The sequence below is a fragment of the Stigmatopora argus genome, chromosome 1, assembly GCF_051989625.1.
Source record: "Stigmatopora argus isolate UIUO_Sarg chromosome 1, RoL_Sarg_1.0, whole genome shotgun sequence".
NCBI classification, from domain to species: domain Eukaryota; kingdom Metazoa; phylum Chordata; class Actinopteri; order Syngnathiformes; family Syngnathidae; genus Stigmatopora; species Stigmatopora argus.
Genome location: NC_135387.1, coordinates 9,527,379 through 9,547,253, shown reverse-complemented (window position 1 = coordinate 9,547,253; position 19,875 = coordinate 9,527,379). Strand labels below are relative to the sequence as shown.

At 39.5% G+C, this 19,875-nt stretch overlaps 1 protein-coding gene across 4 annotated transcripts in view; it reads left to right on the top strand.

The window, feature by feature from the left end:
- The window catches only part of LOC144069312 (receptor tyrosine-protein kinase erbB-4-like), a 161,008-nt gene that overhangs the window by 92,053 nt on the left and 49,080 nt on the right, over positions 1-19,875 (top strand). For all 4 annotated transcript variants that reach the window (XR_013298537.1, XM_077594698.1, XM_077594778.1 and 1 more), the window contains exons 4-13: positions 6,793-6,927; positions 7,942-8,007; positions 9,268-9,386; positions 10,017-10,158; positions 11,023-11,136; positions 13,548-13,674; positions 14,055-14,128; positions 14,696-14,786; positions 15,797-16,002; positions 17,033-17,165. Coding sequence is in view for 3 of the 4 variants with exons in the window: in XM_077594698.1 (XP_077450824.1) it covers positions 6,793-6,927; positions 7,942-8,007; positions 9,268-9,386; positions 10,017-10,158; positions 11,023-11,136; positions 13,548-13,674; positions 14,055-14,128; positions 14,696-14,786; positions 15,797-16,002; positions 17,033-17,165 (1,207 nt within the window). In the remaining variant the exon portion in view is untranslated. The remainder of the gene's footprint in view (positions 1-6,792; positions 6,928-7,941; positions 8,008-9,267; positions 9,387-10,016; positions 10,159-11,022; positions 11,137-13,547; positions 13,675-14,054; positions 14,129-14,695; positions 14,787-15,796; positions 16,003-17,032; positions 17,166-19,875) is intronic.

The following is a 19,875-nucleotide window of genomic DNA, read 5'->3' as shown; positions in this document are numbered from 1 at the left end:
AAAGTGATCGAAATGAATACGAGTAGTAGTAAAATGACAGTCCCTTGTTTATTCTAAATATTGTACACAGTTCTCTTCATCTGCAGTAATAACAACGCAGTGATCATTCCAACTGTAGGATGAAAAAGACTTTTCTAACAGCTAAAACACACAAATGCTCTATTATTTATTTTGTTCTCATGTTGCCAGATGTGTCTAAGGTTCAAAGAAAAACTGAAAGATGGATGCCGTTTGTTGACTGGTGATCAATCCAGGGTCTACTCCCTGCCCACCTCTAGCTCTTAGTTATGGTTGGACGGATGCCCATTGGTTTGTGGTGTTCTGTTTGCGCTGCATGACAGTGTTATTGAATGTATTCTATTCAGCCCTAATGAAACGGTCTTCCCGCAAGCTAAGTGTGTTATTATTTATGTGTTAAGCCGTGGGGCCTGACTAGCGGATGTGGAACAGGGGATTGATCCAAGTGCATGGAAATCCAGGGGAAAATCAGGGCAACTGATGCAAACCTAAAAGGTATTTATTTAACTTAAATTATTAATCTAACCTAAACAAATAGCTTCAAGCTAAATAAGAGACATGACGGGACAGAATACTTGTAAATGTGACGTGGACAACAAGAACCAAACAAAGACTGAGGGCTTATATCGATAGACACAGGGTCACAAGACCATGAGGTACAGCTGGGTGACATAAGAGGCGCCAGATTGGTTGACACAGACAATAGGCAACAACAGGTGAAATCGATGGGCGGTCACAGGAATAAGATGCACTAAGGCAAGGACATAAAATTAACAAACACTAAGAAAGGTAAAACCTAATATTGTTCTTCTTATTCACAGAGTCATTTGAAGGACAGCTTATGCTAATTCGGATGGGCTCTAGTTTTAGTAGCTCTCTCTCTCTCTAATTGAATGTATTTTCTTGTAGTTCCCCATAGTTCACCATGCAGTTGTAGCATCGTGAAAAGACAGTTAGTGTTCACTAATGCATGGCAAGAATGCAAAAAGAAGTTTTTGATTGTTGCTTTTTTTATGTTTAACTGAAAAACGTCACTAACTCACGGACTCTCAAAAACAACTCTGTTCTTGTACTGGAAGCCGTTTTTTATTAACCACTGTTACTCAATTTAAAAAAGAAACATTATTTTTCTTCAGGAAAAAAAAGATGCTTCCTTCCTGGGTGCATCAGAAAAAAATAGATGCTTCTTTCCTGGTAGCATCCCAGGAACCACTTGAGGTCTAATTATTCTGCATTTAAGAGGTAGATCTTTCACTTGTCTCTGTTGCTTTTAAATGGAAATGTGATTTATTAAGTGAAATTATTTATTTGCTGGTTTGCACAAGGTGCAATGTGTACTAGCCTTCCTCATTATTTTTCTTACTCTCTGAAAAAGAAGAATAAAGAAATTTTAAAAAATGATAGTTTACTCAACTTCCAATCAGATGCATGTCATATCCTTCAAGACAACGGCGGGAAGCGTAGAAACGTAGACTCATCAGCGGAGGACAGATTACTATCATGGTTTTATTCATCAGCATAATTAGGCCGAGGCAGAGATGTGGGACAAGTGGCTAGCACCACTGATGAAAGCTCATCAGCAGGCTCCCTGCTGAGCATCTTGGTTACTGGCTGCTGCCGGCCCTATCATCGCCCACAAACGACTTCAGAATACCAGCTCTTTGCTCCACTGAATGAGAGTAAAATGACCATAATTGTCGAGTGAGCTAAGTTTGGTAGAGGAGGTTATAACTACATCCTAAATATTCTATTTTATAACTGTTACCTAAAAAAAGTGTCACGACATTTTTTTGTCCACTTGCGGGAGAATTATATTTTATCATTGTTTAGTGAATTGTACACTTCGAATTAATGTGCTCGTTACCAATTCATCTTTGATTCATTTGTTCATTTAGTGATGAGTTTTTCTCAATGCAAAAATTGTGCTGCAGCTAAAAAAAAAGGTTGGGATAAACACTTATATAGTAGAACATTCTCATTGTTTGCAGCATCTATATGTTCTGATGTTTGACAGCAGTATTGCCGGTTCAACACTTAAATGGCTTAGCACTCACTCAGCAATAGAGAACATCTCCCTTGTGACTAGAGGCTACTACATGGCTGTGAAATTGTGGTTCTCATCACTGTTATGAGCCCTAAAAAAATGGCATTTTCCACTTGTGGCATTGATTTTATTGGGCCCAAACAATTTTTTTAAATATTTTTATTATGGGACCACAAATCCAAAGAGGGGTAGCACACGGGCATTTTCTATGAACAAATTATACGTTATTTTAAACAAGCAAACCAAATTAGCAGCTTAGACCTTGCTTTACAATGCCTTTCCTAAAGCCCAAAGTTGAGTTGACACACTGTAATTGATTCGCATGTGCATTTATCGGTAAAATAAAAAAGCATTTACAACTCCGCAGACTTTCCTCTCACCATCACAAAAGCACTAGGAAAAAAAATTCCGTGCGGTGAAGGTTTATTACTTTACACACAATTTCTTATCAGAATTGATTTTCATACTTTTTGCAATAATGTCTTCCTTTGCCATTTTTCACCTCCACCGCTCCTCATATCATTATTCTGCATCCATCTTCCACGCCACTTCTTGTGTTTTATACCCACCTTCTGAATCAAACAATCACGTTGAGATGACGATTGGAAGGTAAAGTGACGGGGGAAACCCGGCACAGCAAATCAGTGGCTGGATGTAGCTCTCTCAGCCTGATGGGAAGATCGAAGCCCAGCAGGCGTGCATGAAAAATGGAGGGGGTAGGGTGTAGTGGGGGGTTGAGGGTTAGCGGGGGCTGGATGGGAGGAGGGGGGTTGTTTCGGGTACTCAGTCTGTCAGACCGTAAGCCAATAAATTCCCTGACACTAAGCGTGATGATCATCAGGTGTGCCGTGGGAAATTTGAAAGTTTTGGGAAAAAAAAAGTCAAAAGATTTTCAAATCCAGGTCGGTCCACCTCTGTGGAGTTTGCATGTTGCGACCCTAGTGAGGATGAAATGCTTCAGAAAATGAATGACTATTTACAATATGTTACACAGGTTAAATGGTACTCAACTACTTTTATATTTAGCATAAACAGTATTATGGCATGCCATCAATGTGCTCCTGATTAAAATAACGCTAAGCAAGTGTGTGGGTTTTTTTTGCCCTCCCTCCTTCCCGCCGGCCATGAATGTAAAACACCTCCCTGATAAATTGTCCATTGTGACAGGAACATGATTACACAAGGCTGCGGCTGTGGGCCGTTCAGCGGGCAGACAGTGACATGTCCTCTCTAAGAAGGCTTTGAATAAATGTCCGTGCCTTCACTAAGGCCCACTTCCTTAATCATGATGTCGGATGGTGATGATTAGCTCCCTGTGTGTGTGAGTGTGAGTGTGTGTTAGTGAGTGAGTGTGTAACCTACCCTACTCTATGATGTTAATAATCAGACGAGGGAGATAATACCCACAGGATAATCCAGCTCTAATCTAAAGCACATTGTTCCATTTTATATGAAATCAAATTCATCTGGACATTGATGCACATGTGCATATGTGTCTGTGTAGGTGTGGCATCTGGCAGTATTTCATATTCGAGAAGAGGATAGAAGTGATTGAATCTAAATCCCTAATATAGGTTAAACAACAGTCTGAGAAGGACACTGATGTTGTTTCTCCTTCGCATACGGGTCACTGCTCACGACAAGGGGACGGGATTACTAAAGCATCATTTCATCGAGCTCAAAAATCTGTAATAGGAACAAGGAGAGGGATTAGGATTCATTACCATACTCCATGTGCAGGCATCTATTAAGGACGGCGACTCTCCAACAGAATCACTTTTGTTATCAAGCTAGAGGCATGCCGGGCGACTATTTTAGTCATAGTATAGAGTAGCTTTCATTGGACTCAGATGGAACAGGTCAAGTGCTCTTAATAAATGTTTGTACTTTTTTGCAATCACTGCCCGTCAAAAAACAACCACTCTTGTATAATTCTCGGAAAAGATTGAATTAAACCAGTATGTCGTTTTTAAACATTCCTTTTGAATTTCCTTAATGTGGCTAAATACTAAATCACAAATATAAACGTGTCCTGCGAGGCCGGCAAGCAGGTGGTAACCCAAAATTGTCATCAAGGTGACAAAAAAAAAGTGGAAACAAAAGTAGGGGATCCCAAAAATTCAAATTAAACCAAAAACAATTTACTGCAAATAAGAACAAGGCTTGGATGGGGTCATGGAAGAATCCAAGTGAGAAAAACATCGATACTGGCGTTATCTTGGAATGAAAAAACACAGGGAGCTTTAATACACACATTGGTTAACAAGACCGTGAAGAAATAATGGGTAAGACAAGAGGCTGCAGATAGGTTGAGACACAGGGGGCACGTAGCAACAGCTGAAAACATTGGGAAATCACACGGACAAGACAGACTAAGGTACAAATGAGGAAAAACCCAAGACATAAATATGACAAAATGGTAGTTGTGTACTCCTATTAAAAAATCTAAAGAATTCAGCACATTCATGTATATTTAGCACATGAAAATGGCTTTTTTACAGTGCCCGCTGACATTTTACTGATGCCCAGAGATAGCTTTTGAGAGTGTTGTGAAGAAATAAAATCTTCTCTTTTTTTGCATCTGACACAGTAGATATGTGGTTGTAATTGTTCATCCTGACTCGGGTAGCGACTGTGTTTTCGTGACCGGACGATTCGCCGAAAGACGTTTCGCCGACGGACGTTTGGCCGACGGACATTTCGCCGAACGGACGTTTCACCGAAACGGGATTCGCGAGCTCGCCTCGTCCCCCGGATCGTGTGTGTACATGTTTTTCAATCTCGGCCAGCGGGCCATGTTACAGATAACATTCATTTAGGAATAACAAGGGCATGTACTGCCCCCCGCTGGACATATTTCTAAATACAAGTATGTACTACAATGTGGGCTTAGAGAACAATACCCGAAAATGCCATGGAACACACTGTTACTTCTAGTTTAATTTTAAATAATTTCCAATTATTTTAGGAAATATATATTCAAAATGATTTGCTGAGAACCTTAATTCAAAGATTAATCTCAATGTTTTCTATTCTGGTGTAAATTTTCTGGGGTAGGATTTCTGGATTTACAATTTCATTACAGTAGTACTTACTGTTACTACTACTTTATTTTCTCTTTCTTCTGTCACGTACTGTTCTGCGTGATCTCCAAATGGCTACTACTTTAAACGCAAGGATAAAATAAAAAATATAAAAAATTGGCAGCACATTGTAGTACGTACTTGTATTTAGAAATATGTCCAGCAGGGGGGAGTGCATGCCCTTGTTATTCCTAAATGAATGTTATCTGTAACGGGCCGTATATGGCCTGTGGACCGAGGTTAAAAAACATGTACACACGATCCGGGGCCGGGGCGAGCGCGCGAATCCCTTTCGGCGAAACGTCCGTTCGGCGAACTGTCCGTCGGCCGAACGTCCGTCGGCGAAACGTCTTTCGGCGAATCGTCCGAGTAACCTGTCTTTTGGCCTAAATTTACCACCTTTTTACAAGAGGTAGGTCGAGTAACATGGATGTACAGTTACTATCTTTTTGCTTGTAATACCTAAAGATGAGAATATTAATATTAAAGTAGCAGAGAGTGTGCAATCATCCAAGTGTTGTGTGTTAAGTGCTTCAAAAACTTGACTCCACGGAGTTTGATTGGCTAGTTCCCTTGAGTTTGATTTAAAATTATAAATGAAATGGAACTAAAGCTATATGATGATGCCAGAGAAGAATAATGTTTTTGGTTACACTTTACTGTATATGAATGCTTTTATGACTATTTCTTAAATCTCTTATAATCCTGACATGACACTTATCATGAATATGAATGCTAATGACAGATGTCATCATGTGTCATTCGGTAAATTATTTCACCTTTAATGCAAAGTCGACATTGTTTAAAATGTGTTTGGCTACAGCTATGGTATTTAATGTCATAATCATGACAGTTGTCATTTCTTGTTTATGTCATAAGCAGCATTCACATGAATTGTTCCCAATTTTTCTAGAGATCATTTACTCATGGAGACAGTTTAAACATTTAAGATAAAAAAAAATGCAAAATTGTTTGTTTCTGGCCATTTGTGTGCAAACGCCAATTTTAATTAGCAGGCTTTTAATTTTTTTTTTTTTTTTTGTCTCGGGACTTGAATTAGATACTGTTTTTAAAAAAGCAAGAAAAAGACTGATTTAATATGCTGCTACATCATTTTAGAAAATAATTACAATGACCCAACACTGAACCCATTGTAAGATTTGGTTGTATTATAGATGTTTTACTCGGATATTCCTGATTAGATTTTCATCTCATTGTTAAACTGACACAAATATTACATATCTCTGTGTCATCTGACTGTGCAATTGGTATTTCTATAACTTCACAAATACAAAATCAGCCTTGACATTCTTGTAAGAGAGGTTTATATTTTACGTACACATCCTTATCTCTCATATTAAAAAAAATCTCCTGAAAATAATACTTTCCTGGAAGAGGTTGTATGCACTTTCATTTTGTTCACAGTACCCTTACTTTTTGGGAAGGCTTATGAAATCCCTGTGGTATTGAATTGCTCTGTCAATAGCGTTTATCTTCACGCTAAAATGCGCTTTGGTGAGCGCTGTATGCCGGTACTCTGAGATTATTGTGGTTAACCTTGATCTATTGATTTCCTTTCATTGTACACTACTCTTATGCATTCGTGATGGGTGTTCAATTCTCTCCCTTGCTCTTTTCTCATGACAGAGATCTTGAATGGCGGTGTTTACGTTGACCAGAACAAATTCCTGTGCCACGCAGACACAATCCATTGGCGTGACATCATCAAAAACCCTCAGGCGGAGCTACTGGTAGTGCCATCCAACAACAGCAACCTGGGATGTGAGTACTGTGAGAACATGGAAGCGAGTGAGTGACAATAACTCCACAGGCAAGCAACTGTAGCCCTAAAACTGTTTAGTCATCGTGTTTGCCTACCAGTCAACTGAAGGCAAAATCACATGGCGTTAAATCACTGTGTGAACGTATGTGCTGTGGCCGCTCGGCAGCGAAGCCCGTGGAGTCGCTTTCTCGTTGTGCAATTTTTAAGTCTCAGCCAATCTGACAGTTGCTCGTGAAGTTTCTGCTGGTGCTGATGCGCCTTGTCTGCGGGTCCACTGGTGCCTCTTCTTTACACACAACAGGCATTTTTGTCTGGAGGACAGTGAATGTCATAAGAAGTGGCTCCTCAAGGCATCCTGAGCTTCTCTGCGCATTTTAATGGAAGAAGTTTATACTGTTAGATCATACCCATCAGTTTAAGCAGGAAAGACAGCTGCAGTGTCAAACATTGAGCATAAAACAAGGGTTGCAGGCTTTACTTAAACTCAGTTTCCCTCGACAAAAAAGCCCAATGACCTTTCATTTTAAACATACTGGTGTTAACTTTTAGAATATGCAAGCGACTGTGAATCGTGCAACGCTGCCAAGTTAAGGATGGTTTAAGGAGGCACTTTAATAGTGTGTCAAAAAAAGTAGGACTGATCAGAGTCAGAAATAAAGGAGGACGATGAAGAAAAAAGAAACAAAGACTAGAGGGGGCGGCTGAAAAAAATGACAATGGACCATGTGGGAGCCGAGGTTGCCAAATTGGCGCCCCCTTGGCAGGCAGTGTTTAGAACAGGAGTGGGCCTGTTGACAGTCCGCTCTCTCTATTCCCTTTACTCTGTTATTAACGCTAGTCAATTAAGCCTTGATGACGGCAGATGGAGAGTGCAACTTGCCAGCAGAGCCATGTAAGAGCACGGCCTGGCTAGTCATCCCCACAGAAATGTTGAGTGGTTGGTATTGTATAGGTTTTGCTGGAGTGTTTACTTGTGTGAGCGTTGTGTGTGTGTGTCTGTTTGTGTTATGCAGGTAGACGCTGCCATCGTTCATGTAACGGAAGGTGTTGGGGTCCTCAGGATGACCAGTGTCAAATCCGTGAGTATATGAGTATATTATATATTTTTATGTTAAAATTAGGTAGTTTGAAATTGACTTTCTCAGCTAAGCCGACTCTTCCAGTAATTGAGGAGGCATTTAAAATATCTATAATCCAAAATGTAATCTGATATGTTATTTGGTTTCACATAGAAGAGTTTTTCAAATAACCATGCAAAAATTGATTTACTACATAAAACGAGGCTTCAACATTTTGAAAAATAATTCCATTGTGACTGCTCCCAAATGCTTTGTGTGTGTGTCGTTTAATGGGGTTGAAATCACGCCCATTCAACCATATATTGTCAGTCCAATAACATGCATATGACCCAAAAAGGTAATTTGTCTCTGAATAGTTACTTATTTCCATTTACGTACGTACGTGTACAACCACAATCTACACAGAATGCAGTTCTTGAGCAGAAAGCGCAGTCACAATATAAGCAGGTCCAACCAGTCTAGGGTGTAGTCTGCCTTTCGCCCAAAGTTGTCTGTGATAGGCTCCAGCAACCCTAACGAGGATGGGCGGTATGGAAGATGATTTAAAATAAATGAATGAAAACCACATGATGGAAACACATGAATTTTGTCTAAGATATCGCAAAACTATTTTTACACTTACGTTTTTTTCCCCCCCAGATATTTTTATATTACATTGAAAATTTAAATTTAAAATAGAATGCTTATATTGTCATTATACAAGTATAATGAGATTTAAAGCTTTCACCACATAGTACACAAATAACAACGGACAGTCAAATAAATAATCAATACATAAGAAATCAATATATAAGTATGCAGACTATATCGCAAATGAGGAATGGAAAAACTTCCATTTATGCACCATAGGATCTGACGAAATAATCCCTTTTCCACAATATCCTCAGATTACACATGCAATATTACAAATTAATATAAAGAAAACAAGGGAAAATGATTCGATAAACCAAGGCATATTCTTCAAAGCACGTGGAAGTGAAGAATATTTCAAGCAGCGATCTTCCAAGCTCAACTGTAATTTCCGTTAAATAAGCGGCCTGTTCAAGGGCAAAAAACGACAGAGCCGTTTTTAAAGTTTAATTCCAGACTTTTGGTCATATAGATGGACTGGACTAACCTTTAGCCTGTGAAGGCCCGCATTTGTATCTGCCTGAATATCATGTTATAGTATCATAAGAGAGTTGAGGGTGGTGATATTTTCTCTTTCTGTTTGCGTGTGTGTGTGCGGCAGACCTTTAAAGCGCTTCTCTTTGCCGGCAGTGACAAAGACTGTGTGCGCAGAGCAGTGTGACGGTCGATGCTTCGGGCCGTACGTCAGCGACTGCTGCCACCGCGAGTGCGCCGGCGGCTGCTCGGGACCCAAGGACACAGACTGCTTTGTACGTGCACGCAACCTGCTTACACCCTTGCATGCGTCTCGAGCCCGTCCTTCCGCCCGTCCTCTCACACGCGACGTCTCTTTGTCATTTTCGGAAATGATTTACTTTGTTTACTCGGTGATACATTGTTTGTCATTTCACAAGGCGGCGAGAGTCTGCTGTGCCCACGCTCTACAAAGAGCAAATTGGTGATTCATTGTTCCAATTAATATCCCTCTTATCACCAAGAGTCGGTCCTGTTAGGACCACCGCTGCTCAGAGGTGTGATATTGTAGCTGTAATTCACAAGAAGGCTCATCCAATTCAATTACTGCCGTTTCCGCCGGTGGCCACCGATGACAAAACACTTGAAAGTTTTATGGCAAAACATTTCAGCATTTACATGGTGGCAGTGGATGGATGTCTCCAATTTGTCTCCCATTTGTGGCTAGAATCATGATTCACACACATTGTGTAAAAATAAAATGCAACCCTAATAGTTTTTCATTCACAATAGCTCCTGTGAAAGAATTATGACCCTTCAATGGCCTCCATAACTCCCCCATCCACACGGGAAGTCTCACATGTATCCCCTACACCTGAGCTTATACTTCTTTCCCCTTCCTTCCCTTTTATTTATTTTTTCTGCAGGCTTGCACCAATTTCAACGACAGCGGTGCATGTGTGACCCAATGCCCGCAAACGTTTGTGTATAGCCCCACGTCCTTCCAGCTTGAGCACAATCCAAAAGCGAAGTATACCTACGGAGCCTTTTGTGTCAAGAAATGCCCACGTATGTTCACTTTTGTGTATGGAGACTGAGTCTTATTTTCTACAGTATATAATTGATCACGTCAAATTGAATTCACTGCATCCTAGACACAAAGACTAGATGATTAACTTGTTGGATATCGCAACTATATTTAAGTTGTTATCAATTTGAATGCAGCTGACGTTGGTCAACAGAGATTTTAAAATAAGAAAATGCTCATGCACAAAAAATTGATTACAACTTCATATATCATTATTATATTGGAACGCCTTTTGTATTGGCCCATCTTGTTCAAATCATGCATAAAATAAATGACATGTTACCAAATCGGAGGTTCTGCCGTATCTGGTGAATAGTGAGAAGGAGTGTGCAGACCATCTCCCAGGGAAGCTGCCGGGAGCCATACGTTAGGATATAAAAACTTTCCTCGCCAAATGTGAAGGAGCACTGTTTTTGCTGATAAATTTTCTCAAACATTTAGTTTTGTGAACCCAAATCAGCACTTGCATTTTTTCATTTATATCACTCGTGTCTTGGACTTTGTCCTTTTCCCCTCTTCCCAGAGCCTGTGGGTTGAAACAAACTTTGAATTGAGAACTTTATCTTCAACCGCAACTCTTTTTCACTATCAATCTCCCTATATACGTACTATATATTAAAATAATGGTAACAAAATCACAAATATTACCGTGCTACTCATAATTCAAGTATATTGTCTCAATCTTCAAGTGTATATCTCACATGAAATTCAGATAATCCCTTCTGTATGGAATATGCAAAGGAATGAATGTTTACTTCTCTGTCTTTGCTGACCTTGTAAATTAACATCACTTTCCCACCATTGCATAATAATGAATACAAACATCTTCTGTGTGCTTATGTCAGATAACTTTGTGGTGGACCGTAGTTCTTGTGTCCGAGCGTGTCCTAGCAACAAGATGGAGGTGGAGGAGAACCGCATCAAGATGTGCATTCCCTGCACGGACATATGCCCCAAAGGTAATTCAAAAGAGGATCATGTTTTATTTGGATTACATATTGATTTCCCACTGCATTAGGTGAACAAAGCAGCTATTGTGCCATTATAACTGTGGCGCTTTGAGTCACAGGTTTAATTTGTTCAATGACTGCTTGTAACTCAAAACCTTCTCAATCATATCTCCCAAATGAAAACAATGGAAATACCTTGCATCTTTTGTCTTCTTAATAAGAAAAAAAAATAGTCCTATTATTTTACTTTCGTATAAATATTCCGTCACCAATCTTCTTTACTGCGATCCCTGCTAAGAATGGGCAGGAGAGGGTGGGGGTACATCCTTAACAGGTTTCCAATCATAGGGCACATATAGACAAGCAACCAATTACACTCAATCAAATCTATGGGGAATGGAGAGTGTCCAATCTATTTTTATGAACATAAAATTACAAAGTAAAACGGTTATAGTGCTATTGTTGATATTATTTGTTCCCATGTGTTGCTCCTTAAATTGTGTTTATATATTTTAACAATCCAAATGTGAAATGTGTAGCCACTACACACTGGACTGCACTACATTGTAGGGATGAATGAACACAGGCTAAGATAATGAAACACATGATTTTGGAATCAATGTGTTGACACTTTGTGTAGATTTAAAAATAAATGTCATATCTGGGGAAAAGACCTAACCTGCTCACCACATACAAGCTCTAATAAGAATAGAAGCAATTTACAAACCTTCAAGCTTCCACCTTCACAAGAGGGCGCAGCTCTAAATGTTAAGGTCTTGCCTTACATAGTAAATAAACTTAAGCATTTGACACTTGCGATGGCCCAGAACTCTTCCAGTTTAATGAAAGTAGACAAGATGGCCCATGCAGTGTCTCCATCAATCCTGTCTCGGGACAAATCTGCTTTTCACACATTCCTCAGCAGCCACTCTCACTCTTCTGTATTTGTCTCCTTGTAAACAGCTTAAGCAGCTGTGCCGTTTTAATCTAATAGCTTTATGATATCGGATCAGAGCTTGCTTGTGGGAATTACCTTGAAAGCTTTAAATAAAACATGATTTAGTGATGGGTTTCTTTTCTGCCTTGACAGAACACTGACTTACCGAGCGGATCGTTGGTCCCAAATATGACTTATTCACTGCAAAGACGCCATATACCCATCAGCTGTCAACATCTGACAGTAGCTAATAGTTAATACTGTAATACATTGGCACCTTTTCTAAAGGATGTGGTCATAAATAAATGTAAGAGTACTCAGTCTGGAAGAACCTGGAGATCAGACCTTCAAGTGTCTTTGCCAACTCGTTTATTATAATTAATAATTCTTTCTTTACAGTAGTATTTGAATATAGGGTGTTGTAACACTGTGTTTTACGTGTGCGGTCGATTGGTCGCCGGTCTTTTGGTCGCCGGTCTTTTGGTCGCCGGTCTTTTGGTCGCCGGTCTTTTGGTCGCCGGTCTTTTGGTCGCCCCGACCGCGTCAACGGGCGACCAAAAGACCGGCGACAAAACAAGGTAAAATAACACGGTCTATGCATCAATAAAAGCCAACAATGGCCATGACCAGTTTCACTAAGCCAACGTGTGAGTGTATAAGAGTTTGTATGTACATGAGTTGTCCCTTTAAGAAGGTACGTCAGTCAGGGTCTTAACAAGTTCTCCAACAAAAAACAATAAAAGTCCGGGAAATTTGGAGCTTTTCTTTAGCCTAATAATTACTAGGGCATTAAGTATGACTAAATAGTAATTTGCAGTTTGTATTTAGGGAATTTGAGCAACGATTTAAATGGTAATTATCAATAAGCTTCCCGGCGACCAAAAGACCAGCGACCAAAAGATTGGCGACCAAAAGACCGGCGACCAATCGACCGTGAACCGTGTTTTAGGGGATAAAGAAATGTTTATTTTTGAAGAACATTATAGAAAGCTTCACAAAAGATGAAATCAAGAGACAAGCAAAACTTCCACTCAGATCTCTAGGAGAGCCATCAAATGGTATTTTCCTGCCTGCTCTATATATAGGCTGTGGTACCACTTAGGGGTTAATCTCATGGTTCCTTCGTCATGCGGCAGTGAGAGGTTAATGAGGGATAGCCAAAGGAACTGTGGGAAATGATAACAAATTAACATTTCAGATATGAAATTGGCTGGTATAAATCACTATCAAAAAGGGGTTACGGCGCTTAATGCCAGCCTTATTCATCATTGCTATTCCTCGTCTTGGTTAGACACACGTTGGCAATTGTAATTAATGCAAATGTAATGAATTTATTAGGGCATTATTGGCTCCCATCAGAAGAATTTCAGCTGATGCCTCTACCGTTTCAGCAATGTTTCATTGACATCAGCTGACGCCCACCTCATTACGATAGATGCACAAAAGAACACAAGGAATATATTAATGGTATTTGTCTTGGCAGTGTGTGATGGTATCGGGACAGGCACCCTGCAGACCGCTCAAACGGTGGATGCCAGCAATATCGATAAGTTTGTCAACTGCACTAAAATCAACGGAAACCTCATCTTCCTCATCACCGGCATTAGAGGGTGAGCTTCCAAACACACACTTTTCTATGCTACAGTGTAGCCTTGAAACCTTTGTACTCGCTTGAAAACAGCCAAATGGGAAGCAGCACAAAGAGTGTAGCACGCAGAGCACGAGCATTGCATTTCTTTTTTTTTTAATCCGGTTGCGCTAGAGGTCACTGAGAAATATTCCCACCGCTATCTATCAATGCTGTCAAAGTGACCCGGAGCTCTCGAAACAAACTGATAGGTACTAATGGAAGTCACACTGAATGTTGCGTCAGTGGAGCACATGACTTTGGCAGAAGAGCATTTTTCCCCCTTGCTGTGCTAACAAATGAGATTATCTTTCAAAAAGGGTTGAACATTAGTATGGGATTCTCCGTATGTTTCCACTTTAGGGACATGTATCATGGTATCGGGCCACTGGATCCTGACCGACTGAATGTGTTCCAAACGGTGAAAGAGATCACAGGTGAGTGAGTGACTGGAAATAATGGCTGCGCATCACAACAGAACGGCGTGTTTGAGTGTGTGCGTGCGGGCTGTAGGCAAGTGTGTGTCCATTAGCAATAAGAGACCCTAAAGGGATGAGCGATGCCTCATATACAAACCCTTTGTCATATTAAAGTGTGGCTTGCAGTTGAGCCAAACAGCTAATGGAGCGAAACTGCATTTTCATAATGAAAAGCCAAGCAATAAGAAAGAGCAATGGTCTCTTGCTTCAGTCGTCCTCGGCTTCTTTCGCTTTCATATCATTTCCACGCATGCTGAGGTGTTATTATCTGTCATTAAAGCCCAATGCTATTCAACAAATTGGTCAGAATATTACATCTAGTGTTTTAATTAGTGTGTATTGTCCATCTCCTTCAAAGAATGAGCTCTTGATTAATTTTCACATTCAGACTAAAACTCATTTAATTTTCTGATATTTTGAAGGGAAAAAATATTTCTTCTTTTATCAATTCCACTTAGTTTCCCTGTACTTTCAAATGAGCTCAGGTTGAAGGTTTATGTTTTTTTTTTTTCATGATTTCTTTAGGTTTCCTCAACATCCAATCATGGCCTGAGAACATGACCGATCTAAGTGTTTTTTCCAATTTGGCAACTATAGGTGGGAGATCACTTTACAGGTATGAACACATAGTTATTGCTTCATCTGAAAAAAAAAAACTAAGCATACTAGCAAGAAATACAGCATTCTTTATATTATGATCCGTCATTGCTTCAAATGTTATGACTGAAAAAAAAATTGCCTTTTCATTTTAATATTCCTTATGTCACATTTTAAGACAAGCTTGGATTTAATTGACCTTTGTCCAGAGAGTTAATGAGCTATCAACCCTTTATTAAAGATGTTCTTAGGTCATTTTGATTATTTTAATTTTTTTCTAAATACATGAAATCTGTTTTAAGTAAGTGCTGAAATCATGACGCAAGCTGAGAACAAGTGAGTTCTGAATCTGATTTATAGGCAGAAACTCTTTTGGTCTGATTTTTGAAGATTTTGTTTTAAGTGGGGTTTAAAACGCCAGCTGTTGTCATCACGACTTGAAGCCCAGTGTCGTCTCTACTTTCTGGCTATATAAGCCAGTCATTTTTCTTTTATTCATTCATTCTAACAAGAATCAATGCCACAATGCCATTAATATGTGCATTTCCCGGATCCCACAATGCACGAAACAACATGGTGACATTTAAACTAACAAAAAAGGAGATTAAAAAAAAGGAATTCATTAAGAGCCACACAAATGGAGACCTCTATTTTACAAAAGAATAAAATACTTCACCATTCTGTTGCAGACTGAGAAAAACACTCAGAAACATGCTGTCTTCTTCAGAATTGTATTCTGGCTCAGATGGTTCAAACATGCACGATTATGTTGACAGGAAACATCCTAAATGGATTAGCATCAACACTAACTACCACCAGGAATGTGATTGACAGTCGGTTTGGACTGGCTTATAGAATCCTAGCACTGACAGGACAGGCCATTTTTAAAGCATTAATTCATACATTTATTATCTTTTTATTCATTCATTATTTGACATATACCTTTACTTACCTTTGAATGTTAACGCTTTTTCCTTACCTCATTTCCACATCCTCGCATCACCTGGCCTGGTATGTCATTTCCAAAAGCGGAAGCGATATCTCCCTGCTGATCTTGAAACAACGCTGGATTTCCTCACTTCAGTTCCAGTCTTTGGATGAGATCAGTGCCGGCAACGTCTACATATTCAATAATAGTCGCCTCTGCTTCTACAATACTGTCAACTGGACATCTCTGTTCCGGACGCCTACCCAGAAAGTGCTTATCCGCAACAATCGGGACCCGAAAGAATGCAGTGAGTGGTGACCGCTATATTGTGTGTATTTATTTATTTATTTTATAAATACACGTGTTCTGGGGATCCTAAAGTTCATTTGAATGTCTTATATCCTCCTAGTGATACATTTCTATTTGACATTGATTGGTCAAAGCTACATAAGCAACATGACATTATCCTACCCTGAAAGCATGTATCTCATCAATGAATGAGGATTAATGAGCAGTATGGTAAGGTAGCTAGTGGGCGGTGTTGTTTGATGGCATTGTGCATCAACGACACTATGGAATTAAATTGTATCTCTGTTGTAACAGATGGAGTTTTTAATGGCACATTTCCGTAATCATGTTGCATGAAGTCTCTGTTAACCAATGGAAAAAGCATCAGGATTCCAACAGTGATAATATGACAGTGACAAAAAAATTGTTGAAATGTGGAATGCTTGAAAAGTGGATAGTCTAGGACCTCTTTCAACATTAAACTAAAGAAAATATTAATTGCATGGATGGTGCCTATTCAAGCATCTTGTGAGACCACTCTTTCAAGGTCACGTTGGCTCTTTTCACTTCAAGGACAATGCACCTTAATAACCTTAATAAGGTGGTGAGTGGGCAGGCAACTTTCAACAATGTGAAGACAATCATCAGAATACCAAACAACCCACAGTGAGGTTGTAATGAAATAAAATGTGGATGGGTGGATCATTTTCAGACTGAGGAAACATTTCGGATGTAACATTTAAATGACATCTGCTGCATTTGCAATATGATGATTTCAAAACCAACCATGGAAACATAAGCTTTTTGTGCAAGCTAGTAAAAGAAGAAAGGCAGCAATCACAATACAACTTGACAAACAATTTTCCTAAATAATGAAAAGAGCAAATTCATGTCCTCTTCAATTTTTATAAATAAACTGATTAAGATGACATGATTGTGCTCACCCTTATATTTCCCCCCAAAAAACAGTAAAGTACGTTACCTCCCAGGTGTTAACATTTTAAGACAAAAAGTCAATGTTGCAATTTGAATTCATTTTTTTTACACAGCCCAGAAGCGCATGGTGTGCGATCAGTTGTGCTCTGATGAAGGCTGCTGGGGACCAGGACCGGACCAGTGTCTCTCTTGTCGCTACTTCAGAAGAGGCCGCACCTGCGTCGAGTCCTGTAATCTTTTTTATGGGTGCGTAATGTATGCAAATATACTTTATAATCCAGGTGGTCACGAGTGCTATATACGAGCTGCAAAAGAGTTTTCCACAATACTACACTAGATCTTTATGGTTCCCAAAGACACATTAATTCCCTTGCAAACAGGCACACATGACAAGCGGAGGAAATAAAATCAATTTAAGCAGCTTTGATGTATGAGAATGAACTCAAACTGTCCTCAAGGGCTCAGAAGGGGAGTCTAATTGCCATTTGCCGTGAATGTAATGAGAAGAACCAATAAGAAATTTCACGCTCTGAGTAGGTCACGTGCAGAGCGGACTGGCCATTGTAGCAAATTAACGTGAATGTATTGCTGAATGATGATGTTTCATCAACAATTTTTGAAATGAGCTGGAAAATGACTGACAAAAGGCCACATTTGATGTTATACCCGCCGCATGAATAATTCCACTCAGGTCATTGCTTGATGCCTCTAGGAGGCACATCAAACGAATGAGTGGCAACTCACCTGAGAATACGATCTTTGTTAGATGTTCTTTCCAGATTCTTCCTTGTGAATGAGCTAGGAGCTGTTGTGAATCACAACACTTGAAAGGATCTGAAAAAAGAAAATCCTAGTGTACGTGTGAGTGTATATGTGTGTGTGTGTGTATATATATATATATATATATATATATATATATATACACATACATACATACATACATATATATATATATATATATATATGTGTGTGTGTGTGTGTATATGTATATATATTTATGTATATTTATATATATATATATACATACATACATATATATGTGTATATGTATATATGTATATATGTATATACGTATATACGGATATATGTATATATGTGTATATATGCGTATATATGCGCATATACGCGTATATACGTGTATATACGTATATACGTATAGACGTGTATAGACGTGTATAGACGTGTATAGACGTGTATAGACGTGTATAGACGTGTATAGACGTGTATAGACGTGTATAGACGTGTATAGACGTGTATAGACGTGTATAGACGTGTATAGACGTGTATAGACGTGTATAGACGTGTATATACGTGTGTGTGTGTGTGTGTGTGTGTGTGTGTGTGTGTGTGTGTGTGTGTGTGTGTGAAAATGTGATATACACATACATACACACACATTTCGGTTTGTTTATACTAGTCATGTCAAGTGTGTTACCAAGGCCTCAAGAGGAGACTCCTCCCATTTCCCCTCAATGTTAAACGCTTGGGAGCCAGTAAACCCTCGGTCATGTTGACTTGTTGCTAGTCCTTCTCCAGCACTGTTTGTGGGAGGGAAGCTTTGAAGTTGTCAGGAAAACAGCCGGGTGCCAAGGCTTTGAAGGAGACAGGCGAGGGAGAGACGTGTGGCAGGGAGTGGCAGGAACTCCTTGTACTGTAAATACACAGCCACTGCCATGCATCAAAACTCACTGTTCACTCTTCACTCTTGTGTGAAATCAACATTTCCTTAAAGAATGCTTTAGCACATTCTGATAGCTCTTCCTAAGAGGCACAAGTGATTTACCTGCACAAAAGTCTCTATATGAAAGATTTTCATCACCAGATCTGTCCATCATAAGGCTGAGAAGCTCTTCGGCTCACTACTTAGTATTTCTTCATATGTGCCATGTGAGTGACTGGCGAGTCTGCAAAAAGCCGCATCTGATTGAAAATACGGTAAAATAATATTGTTTGATCATGACAGGACAGATATTAACAGAACGACAGATATGCTTGTCGCTGATTTCCAACAGTTTTACTCACAAAAATGAAAATAATTGACAGTCTGCTATCTTCTACTTTTAAAGCAGTTGCACTCTTATCTCCAGAAGAAAAACAGAGTAGGTGTACTTAACAAACCTGAATACCTCTCAAATATTTGGAGATTTTTTTGGGCTTTCAAAGCTAGGCTTCTCTGCCTGTTCTCTTTGCGCGTTTCAATTGTTAATGAGTAAAGCCACTAATTCCCATTAGTTTCTACCTCTGTTGAATAAAACAAAGGCAGAACAAAAGGGAGAGAAGGAACACAAGGAGGGAAATGTCTGATAGTGTCCATTGAGGTTTGGAGGGTGGATTAGAGCCATTGAATGTGTTTAATTAAAAAAGTTGCTCTGGCGGTTTGGCTGTGCTTTATTTCTTCCCTCATTTTTGGGGGTGGAGATTTCGGCCATAGTCCAATGCAGGGCTAATCCCTCATCAGGCGAACCCCTTGTGGGGTTGTGGTGCAGCCACGATGGGGCCAATCAGAGGGACGACTAGACATAAATGGATATGACGGAAGAGAACACTACGGCGTTCTCCTCTGTGTCATTTCCCCCTTCATTTAACAAAAGAGCTATCTCTCCACTGCCTGGGAAATTTCTAATAAATTTCCCAAGAGCAGCTTCTAGAAAAGAAATATGATTACTCCGGAACAAGGGAGAGGATGACCAGGGGAAAATGTATAATGCGAGCAATGGGAGGTTTTTCGACTTCATGGAAAACATTGGAGAGAAAAAACGGCTGAGACAACAAACCCTTCATCTCATAAAAGATACTTTGACTTAGCCAACGGAAAAGCACAGATTCCACTTTTATCACTCTTCAATGGGATACAGTTGAACTCATAAAAGTCAAATTCTTTACTTTTAGATCCATCAAGATCACATAAAAGTATTTTCTCGAAAAACGGTGCTTTAATCAGCCCTTTCGTTTGAGA